This window comes from Microchirus variegatus, assembly GCF_963457635.1.
Source record: "Microchirus variegatus genome assembly, chromosome: 1".
NCBI classification, from domain to species: domain Eukaryota; kingdom Metazoa; phylum Chordata; class Actinopteri; order Pleuronectiformes; family Soleidae; genus Microchirus; species Microchirus variegatus.
Genome location: NC_139802.1, coordinates 16,309,028 through 16,324,780, shown reverse-complemented (window position 1 = coordinate 16,324,780; position 15,753 = coordinate 16,309,028). Strand labels below are relative to the sequence as shown.

The following is a 15,753-nucleotide window of genomic DNA, read 5'->3' as shown; positions in this document are numbered from 1 at the left end:
CCATCTGCCCCCATTCTGATGCTCAGATAAGCTTCATTAGCTTGTCTTGACCACATCTACATGCCTAAATGCATGGAGGTGCTGCCATGTGATCTCTGATGACAAATATGTGTTCACAAATAAGTTGAGCAGGTGTACCTAATAAAGTGGCTGATGAGTGACGAGTATTTATTCAGGAGAGATGGAATAAATTGGAATGTGCTAAGCTAGATGCTGGAATGTTGAGGCACGTTCACTACAACTCCCATAAACTCCGTGCTCGGTTGCCTTGGTTACGGTTGACGTCACCCACCACCCCCACCGCCTACGGGCCGTGCCTTGGACTGGTGTCATTGGAGGAAGCCCCTGTGGACTGCACTCAGCTGAAGCTCCGGACGCCAGCATCACTGCCTCCTGCTAGTACTCGGGTACGGAAGAATTTTTTATGTGTACCTTTGTATTTGCTTAAACAACGATTCGGTCTTTCTAAACGTATACAAATAGTAAAAAAAAAATTAGACATGTTAAATGAGTGTTTCTCCCGACTTGACGACGAGCGACTACTATCGGATGAACAATGGCTAGCGTTACTACATTTCGGGATACGTGTAATTGCTGGTTTCGAATCGGGACTTTAGACAGTCGAGGAGTGTCAAATTGAACGTTGTCGCTCGGCTAGATTGTTTTTTTAAACAACGAGCTTGGTGACTTAAGTCATTCCTTGTTGTGCCATTGTGTCAGATGTGTGTGCGCAAAAAGCAAATGTGACGGGAACGGATTGTCCCAGGGGCATGAGTGCGGTGGGTTGTGGTTTATCGTGTAATTTCTGAGGGATTATTTCAGCTCTCAATAATTCCAGTTGTGTGTCGTCTGTTTTGGTCGTGTTTTTGGACCAGGTGGTTTGTTGGCAAAAGTAGCTAGAGGAGGCTACCGAGCTGGCGACTCATGCTAGATGTTCACACATCAAAGTTTTAGCGTCGCGCTAATCGACCAATTACGTAATTGTTCGGTTTTAGGTAAAGCCAAGCAATGACTGGGGTTTTGTTACACCTTTTAAGCGTGGCCCTTGAGTTAAAACAAACGTATTTATTTAATTTTTTGCTGAGATCTATACACTGAACGGGAATGCTCTTATTTCAGGAAATAGCCGACGCCATATTGGAAATGGGTCACGAGGGCCTACGAGAAAGTCGTCGTCTCAGTTCTACTTCTCGTCAGGGCGAACCCTGACATCGTTACTCTCGATGTCGTTTTCTGTCAAATGTAGTGATATTTATCACAGAATCCCGACATTTAACGCTCGCAGTCGCTCACGTTTCCGCTTGTTGGGAGAGACACAGGTAGAGAGATGGGTGTGGTGTCCTGCGTTTACGGGGGGGAGGGAGCGGTGTGCTCCTTTTTGATTCATTTCAGCGAGTGTCGAATGAATGTGGGGTTAACGCTGTGTACCAGAGGTCTCAAACTCAAATCACCTGACGACCTCTGAGCATGGAGCAGTCTTTTATAATGTACTTTAAATTAATATTTGAGTAAAAGTACAGGTATCCTACCAGAAAATGACTGGTTGAAGTCACTGTTTATTTATGTAAAATTCGTAAAGTGTATGACATCAAATGTAATAAGTTTTAGAAGTGAAAGTCTTTGAACTGCAAGGCTGAGGGTTCAATTCCTGTATGTCTATATTGTGTGTCCTTGAGCAAGCCACTTAGTCTTTAGCTTTAGCTTTACACAACAACGATCTGAACACAAACCACATAAGTGGTGTTGCGTTCCCACTTTTTATTTCGCGTTTAGACAATCGTTTTTGGAAGTGTGAAATTTGATGTAGTATGCATGCCAGGTGGCTAGATGGCACTGTGAAGCACTGCCATACAACAACACCAGGAGTGCTCGCATGCGTTGAAACTTCCTTTCTACTTCTCCCTAGTAGCGCAAAGTAGCCCACAGCCGAAAACCAAAACATTAATCGGCTTAAAGCGGACCTAGACCGGAAGTTCCAATTTACGCTGTTTTTTAGTGTGTATCTGCGTCATTACCTTGTTTAAGGAGCCCTGACGATGCGTTTAATTGTAATCTCGGGCTCAGCGAGATCTCTGAAAATACCTGGTCCGGTTACGTAAACAGCAGTTCTCCTGAACAGCAGATCCTCCTGCATGTTTTGATAATGAATAGCAGTGCATCCACCGTTCCAGAGGAGGGAGCTGCGCTTCTGAGAGCGGGTGTGCTGATTATGTCACTTCCGGGTATTGGCCAATCACAAGAAAGTTGGGAAGGCTCTACGCTGGCTGGCCAATCACAACACAGTCTGCCTTCTGGGTGTGAGAGTTCAGTCTGAAATATCACGGCTGATGACAGCATTAGAAAACAGAGATTTCTATCAGCTCGTGTACAGCAACTAGGAGGTTTTTGACCATAAAAACAAGTTAATGTATGTAAGTAGACCTTCATAACTAACATATATGTGCAACAGGACCACTATGTGAGCTTTAATTGCTGAAATGACTCCTGGATAGGTATTAGAGCAGCTAAGGCAACTTGAATGTCCGACTGATGGATATAATCCGACATGTTTGTTGTTGTTTGGCTGTACTGCATAAGGATCTGACATCAAAGCGTACGAGAGGATAGCCACCGTGAGCAGCTCAGAGCACACTTTTGCGTTTTCAACCCTTTAGACGGGAATGAAACGGTGGAACGTTTTAAAGATTTCCACTCTGGAGCGTGGGTTCATTTTTTGGGTTTTTAAGCCCCAAAAACCATCTAAACGAAAGGCACACCTGATAAAACATTTTTTGTCGGTTTTACCCGGGAGTGTTGTCGTGTAAAGCCAGCCTGCTGCAGCACGTAAATGGGTGTGAAAGATGGGTTAATCGCAAAACTGTAGTAAGCAGCTCATCAAGACTATAAAAGCGCCAATATACACAGACCATTACCACCTTCCTCTGATTTTATTTGGTAGTAACAAATTAGTTAGAGGAAATGTTTGGGGTGTAAAAGTACACCATTTATTTAGGAAATGTAGTGGAATAAAATAAAAAGTTGCTAGAAACATAAGTAACAAAGTAAAGTACAGATGTGGGAATTAGAAGTAGTAGAGTAACAAAGTATTTGAACTTGCATTACAACACTGGCATTGAGTTTGGTCAGAAGTGAAACAAATAACTGTTCAGTAAGCGTAGTTACAATTATTGTGATTATTTTCACAGTCAGTATTTAAAAATCATTAAATTCTAAATTATGAACATTTCAGGTAAATAAAAGACACCGGAAGATGTTTGATGTTCACATCATCTATTTATGTAAATATTTAGTCTATATATTAAAATTAGGGATGGGACAATACCTCTTTTTTGTGTCCCATACCACAAACTTGAGGATCTACCATCTTTTTAAGGCCACATTATACTTCTCCGACTGCTTAATGTGTTATCTGACTGCGTAACCAGGGAGACCCCTCGGGCCTTCATACTTCTGCGTAGTGGACGGATACGTGCTGCAATTTCCCGCCCTATCAGTAGGGCTCACTGCGCAAGGTTGTTGTGCTCTTGGCTACAGTGAGCAATGGCGTCCGAGAAAGAAAGACTGTTGTTGAAACAGTGGCCGTTTCTCACTTTTCTGTGTCACGGAATGCAGTTTTATGATGATTTGAGGCGAGAAATTAGCCATTTAGAGTCTAAACATGTGGTTTGTATATTAAGGTATAACGTATTTATAGTTTGGCAGCGATGTTGTCGGCAGTGATAAGCTCCGCCTCTGTGGGCGCTCGGTGCGCACTGTGAGCCGGCACAGAGCAGCGTTATCTCGGCCTGTCCTGAGGACCAATCGCAGCTCTTGCTGTCTCCATTGTCCCTTGACTGAGTGACGGACACCTAAAAATATTTTGTGCAGCCGGAGACAACGCAGAGCTTTTGCAACAGGCTCTGCGTCGACGCAAAGGGCTCTACGTAACCTACGTCGAGCACTTTACGCAGGAGTATAAATTGGGCTTTAGACCATTTATGACCCATAAAGCTGTTACATTTCAAAGACGGAATTCTCCAGCTGTGTAACAAATACTATTCTTCCAAAATTAGAAATGAATAGCCCAAACGTGACTCAGCTAAAATGCTTTTGCGGATTTTTATTAACATTTTTACAGTTTGTGCAGTGAAGCATGCAACATATAGGATTTTTGAATTGTAAGGGATTTTACATTTGAATCTGTCGGATATCCAATCCAGATCATTTTGGACTTATTTTTCATATCTTGTCAATTTGTATTTATATTATCCTTAACATTTTGTTTGGTGTCCTGTTATGGGATCCATTGTTGGATGGATGTTGTGAACGATGACATGAGGATTGTTGATGTGATGTGATGTGGGATAGGGCAAGATGGAGGTAGATGATCCACTGTGGCGACCCCTAAAGGGAGAAACCGTCGAAGGAAATGAAAGAGGATAATGGTGGCCAAGTAAACGAAATAACTGGAAAACCCACTTTTTATGTATCACACAGTCAATTGAATAGTTCATGTTATAAGTGAATAACTGTACATCCCATTGGTGATTTGTACCACATTGTTACTCATACCCATAGTTCTTTTTAGTTCAAACTCCACGACCAACAAATTATGGTGAAAGCTGGTGTGGTCTTCCAGTTACTTCGAAGAAGGTGCCCCCTGAAGTGATGGTGTATGTGTATAGAATAATAATTTTTGTTGCTTTCACTCAACACATGCAGTGGGTCTAAATGTGAATATGTACCAGTCCAAATTTAAATGGTGTCCTTGCTACTCCCTTGACTTAAACTTTGTATTTTCTCTACTTTATCCAGTGAGCAGCCATGGATGAGTTATCGCTCATGGTGGCAAGGGCCAGGGTGGCTGAGCAGGCTGAGCGCTATGATGACATGGCGGATATTATGAAGAAGTTTACGGAATCGAAACTAATCTTGGAAGATGATGAGCGTAACCTGCTGTCGGTGGCCTACAAAAATGTGGTGGGTGCTCGTCGGTCCTCATGGCGCATTGTGTCCAACTTGAGCCTCAATGAAGAACAGAGGGCTATTGGCATAGAGTACCAGGCAAAGATTGAGCGTGAGCTGGAAAAGATCTGCAACGAAGTGCTGGTGAGATTGCAAATACCACGACTGGCTTTATCTGTTACTGCAATATCTTTTTTTTTTTTTTCTAACAGTCTGGTTTGTTTTCTGCCACAGAAACTCTTGGATGACATTCTCATTAAAAATGCAGTTGACGCACAAAGCAAAGTCTTCTACTTGAAAATGAAAGGAGATTACTATCGCTACTTGGCTGAGATGCAGAAGAATAAAGAAGGTGGGCATTTTTTAACCTCTTTCGTTCGTTTGTTTTTGGTGGTGGTTTATTTAATTTAATTTTTTTCAGAGATGCATATCATCTTATTTTGTAAAATCTTGATAGCCATCCAGTCAATAGAGTTGTCTGGAGTGAAAGAAAAAAGTCAGTGTCTGTAGCACTACTGAAACATGATCAATCATCAAAGCATGGTTCCTACGTTTTGATATTGTAACGGTGTAGCTCAGAGGCCACTTCACGTAGCTTCACTTCAAGGCATTTTGACTTCTCCTTCTACACGGAAATGGCAAAAAATTAAAACAAACTGTTTCTTTGCCGTTTTCAAAAATATCCCCATAAAGATGGCATTGTGTATATTTGTATGTATTAGGGACGCAACAGTACAGTTTTCGGTATGCAAAGGCAATATAACATTGTAAAAATAATTACAAGCACAGATCAGAATCGCACCACAAACTTTATTTAAACAATAGTGCACTATCGGATCAAGTTAAACAGCAATCATAAAACCACACAAATTAAAAATAAATATAAAGTTTAGTGCTATCCAATAAAATTTTAACCCACTTGCAGAAACTACTTAACACTACAAATACAATCAAATGTGAACATGACACTGTGCTGCTCCAAGTGAAAGAGACAGGTGATAGCGATGTAAATGAGAGTCCCGCTGTAAGTGAATGTGGAGCCAACTTCAGCGTCATGATGCGAGGAAGACGTTTACCCGTAGTGAATGTCTGTTGAATATCCAACTTAAAACTAACTTCCCTGTGCTGCATAACCGCGGTTTGTTTGTTGACGGTCCTTTTATCATTTTCATCGTAGTTTGCGCTGAATCCAAAATAATACCACACTTAAACGGACTTAAAAGAAGACGGTGCCTCTTCAAACCTTGTGTTGAGACAGCACTCATTATTTGCATGCAGAGCACTGATTGGCTCCTGGAAACTCAGGAACGTTCTGGTTGGCTCTGAGCAGACCATGGCACTGTGAGTGCAGCGCTGCTCTCATTTCTCTGCTCCTGAGTGGATCCAATCACACTGCATGCGCGGCTATACAAAGTTTTGTTAGCGTTTTGTGACGAGCTGAAACATACTGAAATACCGTTATATATATATATATATATATGTGTGTGTGTGTATGTATGTGCATATACAGTGTATGTATGTGCATATACAGTGTATGTATGTGCATATACAGTGTATGTATGTGCATATACAGTGTATATACAGACATGCATATAAAACTTACCTATAGGTCATTATTCCTGCATATGACCCATGGTTAAGTTTCTTGGAAGACAGTCTTGAGCATTTTCTCTGAGAGTAACGTGAATGCTCCGCTGAGAAATGGCGTCCATTTCCAGTGTGGCTCATAAATTAGGCTTCTGTCCATGAATTCAACTTTTGATCCACGTTTATGTCATTATGCTCCTGTGAAAAGTGTGCCATTGGTCTCTAAATCTTGTTTTTATCATATTTATTTATTTATCTGGATTCCATCGTATTAATACTATGTTTTTTCTTTCAGAAACAATGAAATGCTCAGAAGAGGCCTACAAGCAGGCCTCTGAGAGTTGCAAAGATATGGCACCGACACACCCAATACGACTTGGTCTTGCTCTCAATTTCTCAGTTTTCTACTACGAGATCTGTGGAAAAACAGATGAGGCCTGTCGGCTGGCCAAAAGTGTAATTATTCATAACACATACTGTAACTGTATAATGTTTAATGCTAATATGTTATATCTTACATTCACATTTTGTGAGGACTAACACATCTCCATTCTCCTGCCACAGAACTGAGTGTTTCAGACACCAGTTAAAATGTGTTTTGTATTTTTGTAGGCTTTTGATGACGCCATTTCAGCACTCGACAAATTGCCTGAGGAGTCGTACAAAGACAGTACACTAATCATGCAGCTACTGAGAGACAACTTGACAGTAAGTTTAATTTTTAATTGCAACCAGTTATTTAGTTTTAATGGCCTTATATTTTATAATATGTGATTTTTAATGGACTGCATTTCAGCACTCTCTCTTGTCTCTCTGTCACATGTAAGTATATATTGACTCACCAATGGCACAGCCACCAGGGGCAACCAGAGGTTTAAATATACTGGTCAATAACACTTCAACATGTGGATTCTACCATGTCTCCACAGATGTACCAACTGTAGCTTCAAAACCCTTGTTTTTTCTGTCCTGAACTCCAGGATATTCCATTTACACCCTGAATATAGTACTAGAATATAGAACATAGTATTTTTGTTCTCTGTAAAATACTTGTAATCGGGGGCTGTTACATTGCATGTGATACTATTGCTATTGTGGTTATACTTTTGTAGAAAGGGCCAGTAAGTTGTAGCTAATGATGTAACGGAATGTTTATCCATCACAGTTCTGTCATACCATGAGTATATTTAACTCTGATGGAGCCAAAAGGGGGGGCACACAGTTGGTGTAGCGGTACAATTTATTAACCATATAACCAGTCAATTGAAAACTAACTGTAAAAAGAAGAGAAGTCACAGAGTCATATAGCTTTGTGAGCTTTGACAGGGTTGGCATTTCGTAGCACAGTTCCAGTACGCTTATTAAATGCAGGATTTTCCACCACTGAATAAGGTTTGATGCTAGTTTCAAACCTTAGAGGACAGATGAGTTGCCCGTGTTAAAGGAGTTGTTTTCATAGTTACATCTATGTCCGTATGATGCATGTCCTGAGGACATCTCCCAAACTGATTCATAATTGTCCTTCAAAATATAAAAGAATATTGTTAAAGTGTGCCATGTGGCTCCTTTTTTTGTTTCCTTGTCCTGCTCTGCCTCCTTCTGACACACCCCCCCTATTGTGTTTCCTCAGCTTTGGGCTTCTGAAGGCCAGGGTGACGGAGATGAAGCAGAGGAGGGCAAAGATAGAGATTGAGCCTGACCTCTATTGGCATCTCAGTCTGCCTGCCGTCGTCCCAGCTCATCTATATCATGAGACCACCTCACCTGCAGCAGTGTTGTCTCTTTCCATCTTTTGTTTAATTTAGGAGTCTCAACGCTCATCTCTTTCTCCTATCTGTTTCCTCTTTTGTAGTAACTGCGGAGAAAGACAGTTAGTTTATTGTGGGGTGGGGTCCATGTGGAAGGGGTTAGTATTCAGGGTTGCTTGCCTGTCTGCTGAGCTATTATTTTGTGCGTGGGAGCAATAGTGACATTGTAGTATAAAGGTTTTGGGGAAGTGTTTGATTCATGAATCATGCAGCAGGTTGAGTTTCTAGAGTCAGACAAAAGGTTATACTGTATGTATTCTATTCATATTAACTGTCTTTTTCTTTATAAGCACCATTTTTGATGACAAACCTGTGCTTTCACAAAATCACAAGTTGGCTTGTCACACTGGAGCAAACAGCAGCACTTTGTGTGCTTGGCAAAAGCAATGACATCAGAGGTAAAGACAGTGAAGGAAGTGATGGAGACAGCTGGACAAAGAGGAAAAGATTTTGTTGGAACATAGAGTTTACATTCCATTAACTTCAGTTGTTCCGTTTTCTTGATTATCTGGTTCTGTTTTTCGGTGATGTGCTTTTTTATTTTTATTTCGTTAGTTATGAGGTATTGACATTTTTGATTAAAAGTGCACACAAACTTGTTATTATTGCTGTTTTGTATAAGTTCAGCAGTAAGGAAATCAAACATGCTTAATCAGGTTATTTTTTTTCTAAATTAAGATTTTGTTTGTCTGTTTTCTTCTGTCAATACTTGCCTAAACAGGCAGGTCTTGGAGATGTACGGAGGTTTTTTTGTCTGGCTGGCTAGCTTTGTTGGTGTCTTTGGAATTTTCATACAAAACTGCTAATTTGGGAGAAATGTGTACTTTCATCCAAGAGGAATAAAATTTAAAAAAGAAAAAAATCAAGTTGTCTTGTGTTAAGTTGATGGCCTAGTATTCTCAGGTGGTGCCTGACATTTTTCTTTCACAAAGTTTGGATCCCTGTGTTGCCTTGCAATCCTTATGGCAGGAGAAAAAGAATTTGGCGAATCTAAATACAGTGGAAATTTCAGTTAAAAATATAATATAGGAGACAAACACTGTGATATTTGAGAAGTGAAATAAAGTTTATATGATTTACAGAATTATTTAAACAAAATTAGGCATGCGCATACATTTAGGCACCCTTGTTATTTTATTGATTTCAATACCTTTAGCACTAATTATTAGAACTCAAAATTGGTTTGGTAACCTCAGTGACCCTTGACCTCCATACACAGTTGAATCCAATCATGAGAAAGTATTTAAGGAGGCCAATTGTAAGTGTTTCTCCTCTGCATCTTCTCTGAAGAGTGGCAAAATGGGATCCTCAAAACAACTCTCAAATGACCTGAAAACAATGATTGTTCAACATCATGGTTTAGTGGAAGGATACAGAAAGCTATCTCAGAGATTTAAGCTCTCAGTTTCAACTGTGAGGAACATTGTGAGGAATTGGAAGACAACAGGCACAGTTCTAGTTGAGGCCTGAAGTGGCAGACCAATAATCTCAGATATCAGATGGATCAAAGATGGTGAAAACAGTCACAGGCAACCCAAAGACCTACAACATCATCTTGCTGCAGATGGTGTCACTGCATTGTTCAACTATTCAGCTCACTTTACACAAGGAGATGCTGTATGGAAGAGTAATGCAGAAAAAGACTTTTCTCTGCACCTGCCACAAACAGAGTCACTTGAGGTATGCTAAAGCACATTTGAACAAGCCAGCTTCATTTTGGAATAAGGTGCTGTGGACTGAAACCAAAATAGTTATTTGGACAAAAAACAAGAGGCTTTATGCATGGCGGTCGCATGGATTCCACTCAATATCAGCAGATTCTGGAGAACAATGTCCAGGAATCAGTGACAAAGTGGAAGTTGTGCTAGGGCTGGATCTTTCAACAAGAAAACGACCCTAAACACTGCTCAAATTCTACTAAGGCATTCATGCAGAGGAACAAATACAACATTCTGGAATGGCCATCTCAGTCCTCAGACCAGAATATTATTGAAAATTTGTGGTGTGATTTAAAGCAGGCTGTCCATGCTCGGAAACCATCAAACCTGACTGAACTGGAGATGTTTTGTAAAGAAGAATGGTCCAAAATACCTTCTGCTAGAATCCGGACACTAGTTTACAGATACTGTTATTTCCGCAAAAGGAGGATGCACAAAACATTTCTTATTTCCTAAGCTTTTGCACATGCCTAATTTTGTTTAAATAATTCTTGCGCATGTTCTGTAAATCATATAAACTTAATTTCACCTGCTCAAATATCACTGTGTTTGTCTCCCATATGATATACAATATTTAACTGAAATTTCTTATTCAAACAACCAATGATTTATAAAGGAAAATCATGAAAATTCACAGGGGTGGCCAAACTTTTGCATACCACTGTATGTAGTTTCCAGTGGCAGTGGTGGGCCATAGGAAATCGACTAGAGGGCCGCGTGTGGCACACGGACCGCAAGTTTGAGCTGCATGACACATAACGCGTGCAAGTATGCAACTACTACCATCTAGCGGTGATAAGTTCACTCGCATGTGTTGTACAGCACTTGGATGTGCTCAGTTATTAGAATAATCAACAACACATAGAGTACAACTTCGTTTTTTAATATACGTTTTGGAAATAATTTAAACGAATCGAGAAGACGGATCAAAGGCAGCAAAGGTTGAAAAGCATACCCAGATCAAAGGCTACAGCACGAGTAGTGAATGTAAAGACACACACACACGACAGGAGGATTCAGCATTTTCTGGAGAAATACTGCAAAAAAGGTGCAAAGAAAGACCACCAATTTATCTTCTCATAATAATAATACTTTTATTTTACACTGCTATACAACGAGATGTGTGACACCAGTTCTGTGACGCTTTTCTCAGCTGTTCCCGCTAATATATAGTATCGCGAGATGTATGACGTCAACCTTCGTGGCAAACGCGCAACAGTTTTCGACTGCAATCGGGAACAACCTCTACCGACCTTCCTTTCATTCCCGTAATCCGTCTGCGTAGGGTGTGCTCCGGAGCTAGTCTCGGCACACATTTTATTATTATGAAACAAACCAAAAGCTAGAGCGCACACGCAGACATATTTTTATAAGAAAAAAAAAAATCGGTGAAGCAGGATTTAAATTTGCCAAACCTAGCAACGCGACGAAGATAAAACGAAAGACGGGACCAGAGGAACGGTAGCACGTTAGTTAGCGTCATTGTCGAAAGCGTGTGTGTTAGCGCCAGCCACTTGTATGGTCAGAATTTATTTTTCCCTTTTAGGGCTTTGCCATTCTAGTCATCGTTATTGAAGAGGGTATTTGCTTCGTTTGCTGCCGGCGATTCAGCTTACTCGCTACGAAAGATTAAACATTGAAACTGAAGAGTGTGAGCTACATCGATTAGGCCACGTTCCGACATCTTGCTAATCAAGCTAACTAGCCCACGTTGCTAACTGTTAGCATTGGGTTCTGTGCTCGGTCTTTCGCCAGTTAACGCGGAAAAGCCACAATACATACAACGTGTATTGGTTAAGCTTTTAAACTAGACACACCGATCTGTAGTAGAGTTACATCTGTATTACCCGAGATTAAGCGTCGTTCAACATGAATCCCAGCGCGCCTAGCTACCCCATGGCCTCCCTCTATGTGGGAGACCTGCACCCGGACGTTACCGAGGCCATGCTCTACGAGAAATTCAGCCCGGCTGGACCCATTCTCTCCATCAGAGTGTGCAGAGATATGATCACCCGCCGATCCCTGGGCTATGCCTATGTCAACTTTCAGCAGCCTGCAGACGGTAGGTACATTGCAGATGTTAAACGAGAAACAGTCAGCATGTGGCACCATCTCACTTCGTATCACTCATCATGCATGGAATGCTCTAACATATGTTCAATGTGACACTGATGACGTTTAGTCGGTGTGTATGCCATTTAGATTATGTCGTATGTCTCTCATGATATGTTCCATGAAACAGTTCTTTAGAACTTACCACCAGGATAACGTGACCGTCGAGAAAACGTGTTTTATGTGAATCGCTTCTGAAACGTTAAATGGTAGACTGGAGCTGGAGAACAATTCCACTGCAGCATTTCTGAAGAAATAAAAATGGATATTTTAATATATATATAAACATTTTGCAAACAAACTATGAATGTTGGACCTCACATGTGTTAAATGTGTCTCAGTCTAATACATGTTGGTTGTTTTCATAAAAGATTGTATGGCCGTGTGTTAAGGTATCATCTGCAGTAATTGAATATGTCAAATTTAAGAACGTTATGTGTATTATTTCTTTACATTGTCAATAGCCTGGTTTTCAAAGCCACATGAAAACCCCTTTGGATGTAATTCAGATGGGTTTTTATATATGCGGTCTTCTTGAGCTGCAAAGGCCACCATAGTTCCCCTGTGTATGGTAAATGGAGGGTAGGGTGGAGCAGTCTCGTGCTTGTTACAATCTTCACTCTCACAATTAGTTGTCACTGATTGTTGTACTCCCTAAAGTCAAACGACTAGCAACTCCACAGGGCGATAGGCAAGGTTATGTAGTGGGTATAGAACGAGTGTCTACCCAAGGCTTGGTTTTTACTGTTGTCTACAGTTTTCTGTATTATCTTATTGAAGGTTCCAGGAGAGAACAAGTTTCAGATGTTTTATCTCTCTTTTTTTCAGCTGAGCGAGCCCTGGACACTATGAATTTCGATGTGATCAAAGGCAGACCCCTCCGCATCATGTGGTCTCAGCGTGACCCCTCATTGAGGAAGAGTGGAGTGGGCAACATCTTCATCAAGAACCTGGACAAGTCAATTGATAATAAGGCTCTCTATGACACCTTCTCTGCCTTTGGGAACATCCTGTCCTGCAAGGTAGGCAAGACGGCCTTAATTTTCTCTGCATATGTTTGAGAGTGCTGTTGGCGACTACTTTGCATGTCTAAAGATTGTGGTGAGTTGAAGCTGACTGTTTCTGCATCGCATGATGTCCAGGGTTGTTGTTGACATGATCAAATCTTCCTTTTCCAAGGTGGTTTGTGATGAAAATGGCTCAAAGGGTTACGGCTTTGTGCACTTTGAGACCCACGAAGCTGCTGAACGGGCCATTGAGAAAATGAATGGCATGTTGCTCAATGACAGAAAAGTGTAAGTGGGACTACATTTATCCTCATTTAATTTCTGGGAGTGTTTGATTAACATGAATTTTACATCTAATCAAAATGTGTGTCTTGTGTTTAACTGCATCTTGTCCACAAACTCGTCTTCCACCTTTGCCAAAGTCACTTGAGATTTTTATTAAATCCAGTCGGGACTCTAAAATGTGACTCATTCTGTTTGCAAACATCACCAAAAATGTTACGAGTGAGACTATATAGCACTGGTGCACCCAACATTTGGTTTAGCTACACCTTTTGATTTTAGTCTGTCTGCACTCGAGGAAGGATGGCATCATGGTCAAAACCAGTCAAAGACAGTGAAGGTGTCACTGTTTTTTGACAGAACTTTTTTTGTGACTGCAGGGCAGGGTGGGGGGCATTTTTGCTGCACTAGACCACACAGCACTGTATTTGTGCTTCAAATGAAGACAATTATTTACCCACACCATACAATTATTGTACACAAATTTTAATGCATATGGGGAATGACAAAAAGGCTAAAGACATGTTGAAAACTTTGGATGGGGAGGTGATCAGTGTCCCAAAGAACAAGGTCATGTTTGGCAGCAGAAATATGCTGAAGGACAATTCAAAATTCAGTGACTGCTTTTAGCAGATGTTCATGGTCAGAATATTTATAGATGTCAAGATAAGTTATTTGCAGTCCCTTCTTTCCATGTACCGTCTTAACCTGCAGGACAAGCTGATTAGCTTCCCAATGACACCAAAGCCATTGCAAGAAATTCTGTTCAATATTTGCAGCTTAAAGCAGGGAAAGCATATGATCATTGCTGCCTCTGAAAATACTTTTTATTTGTATCGGGATTTACACTTTTTTTTACCATTTTAAAATCTGAAGGCACTGCATTTTTAAGAAGCTTTAAATACTGTCCCACTTCACATTTGTGAATCATAACTTCATTCTAATAGTTTGATGATGATATCCTTGGACACATGATCAGCACCTTAGAGTTGACAGTTGTTCAGCTGAATTTCAGCTGAAGTGCAATGAATTGTTTGTAATTAGCAGATTTAAACTTTTGTTACACCATCTGTGACTTGTACTAAACTTCTCATAACTTGGACCAACAGATTTGTTGGACGATTTAAATCACGCAAAGAGAGGGAAGCCGAGCTTGGGGCACGTGCCAAAGAGTTTACCAATGTTTACATCAAGAACTTCGGGGAGGACATGGATGACGAGAAACTGAGAGAGCTCTTTAACAAATATGGTAAATATGGTAGGATGAGTTGACCATATAACTTGTACGTTTCCATCTTACTTTGGCCTGAGAAAAAAAGCTAACTAGCTGTTATGTGTTGTAGGGCCTGCGCTCAGCATCCGGGTAATGACTGACGAGAGTGGCAAATCCAAGGGATTTGGCTTTGTGAGCTTCGAGAGACACGAAGATGCACAGAAGGTATCAAACACATCCTGAGGTGTCCCTGTACCTTGATGTTTTTGGTTCAATAGAAACATTGCTCTTGCTTTAGCTTCTTTCATTGGAACTCTGCTAACATTGCTTATTTCATTGTAGGCCGTAGATGACATGAATGGTAAAGAAATGAATGGCAGACAGGTGTATGTGGGTCGCGCACAAAAGAAAGGGGAGCGCCAGAATGAGCTGAAGCGCAAATTTGAGCAGATGAAGCAAGATCGCATGACCAGATACCAGGTTTGTTGGCCTTCATCGCTTCTATTCTGCAGAAGATGTTACAGGGCTAATTTTGAACAGCCCAAGTCTCATTGTCACTTTTAATACACCAGGGTGTCAATCTATATGTAAAAAACCTGGACGATGGCCTGGATGACGAGCGCCTGCGAAAAGAATTCTCTCCATTTGGAACCATAACAAGTGCAAAGGTAAAAAGTAAAAAAAAAAAATCTAATTTGTGATGTTGAACGCACTTGCATCAAATGTCTTTGATTCGATGTACATTTATGGCTGGTAAAAAGACAAATATTGAAAATAAATATTTTCCAATTGATAGGTGATGATGGAGGGTGGCCGCAGCAAAGGGTTTGGCTTCGTGTGCTTCTCTTCCCCAGAAGAGGCCACTAAAGCTGTAACAGAGATGAATGGTCGTATTGTTGCTACAAAGCCACTGTACGTGGCCCTGGCCCAGCGCAAGGAGGAGCGCCAGGCCCATCTCACAAACCAGTACATGCAGAGGATGGCTACTGTCCGTGCTGTTCCCAATCCTGTCATCAACCCATACCAGCCTGCCCCACCCTCAGGCTATTTCATGGCAGCTATACCTCAGGTGAGTCAGTGTT

General features: G+C 41.0%; 2 protein-coding genes across 3 annotated transcripts in view; both read left to right on the top strand.

Annotated features, from left to right (window-relative positions):
- The first annotated feature begins 337 nt into the window (after positions 1–337).
- Positions 338–9,188, top strand: LOC310933504 (14-3-3 protein beta/alpha-like). Its single transcript, XM_083897009.1, has 6 exons — positions 338–407; positions 4,795–5,088; positions 5,179–5,296; positions 6,827–6,987; positions 7,144–7,239; positions 8,162–9,188. The coding sequence occupies exons 2-6, from the start codon at positions 4,804–4,806 to the stop codon at positions 8,222–8,224; spliced, it is 723 nt and encodes a 240-aa protein (XP_083753135.1). The 5' UTR covers positions 338–407; positions 4,795–4,803; the 3' UTR covers positions 8,225–9,188.
- A 2,115-nt stretch (positions 9,189–11,303) lies between these two features.
- LOC310933306 (polyadenylate-binding protein 1A) overlaps positions 11,304–15,753 on the top strand; it is a 7,060-nt gene continuing 2,610 nt past the window's right edge. Inside the window, exons 1-8 of one of the 2 annotated variants that reach the window (XM_083896759.1) lie at positions 11,304–12,119; positions 12,998–13,191; positions 13,349–13,464; positions 14,568–14,716; positions 14,802–14,896; positions 15,014–15,151; positions 15,244–15,339; positions 15,468–15,740. In XM_083896759.1, the coding sequence (XP_083752885.1) occupies positions 11,927–12,119; positions 12,998–13,191; positions 13,349–13,464; positions 14,568–14,716; positions 14,802–14,896; positions 15,014–15,151; positions 15,244–15,339; positions 15,468–15,740 (1,254 nt within the window). In that variant the 5' untranslated portion in view covers positions 11,304–11,926. The remainder of the gene's footprint in view (positions 12,120–12,997; positions 13,192–13,348; positions 13,465–14,567; positions 14,717–14,801; positions 14,897–15,013; positions 15,152–15,243; positions 15,340–15,467; positions 15,741–15,753) is intronic. The other variant, XM_083896760.1, reaches the window with a different exon arrangement.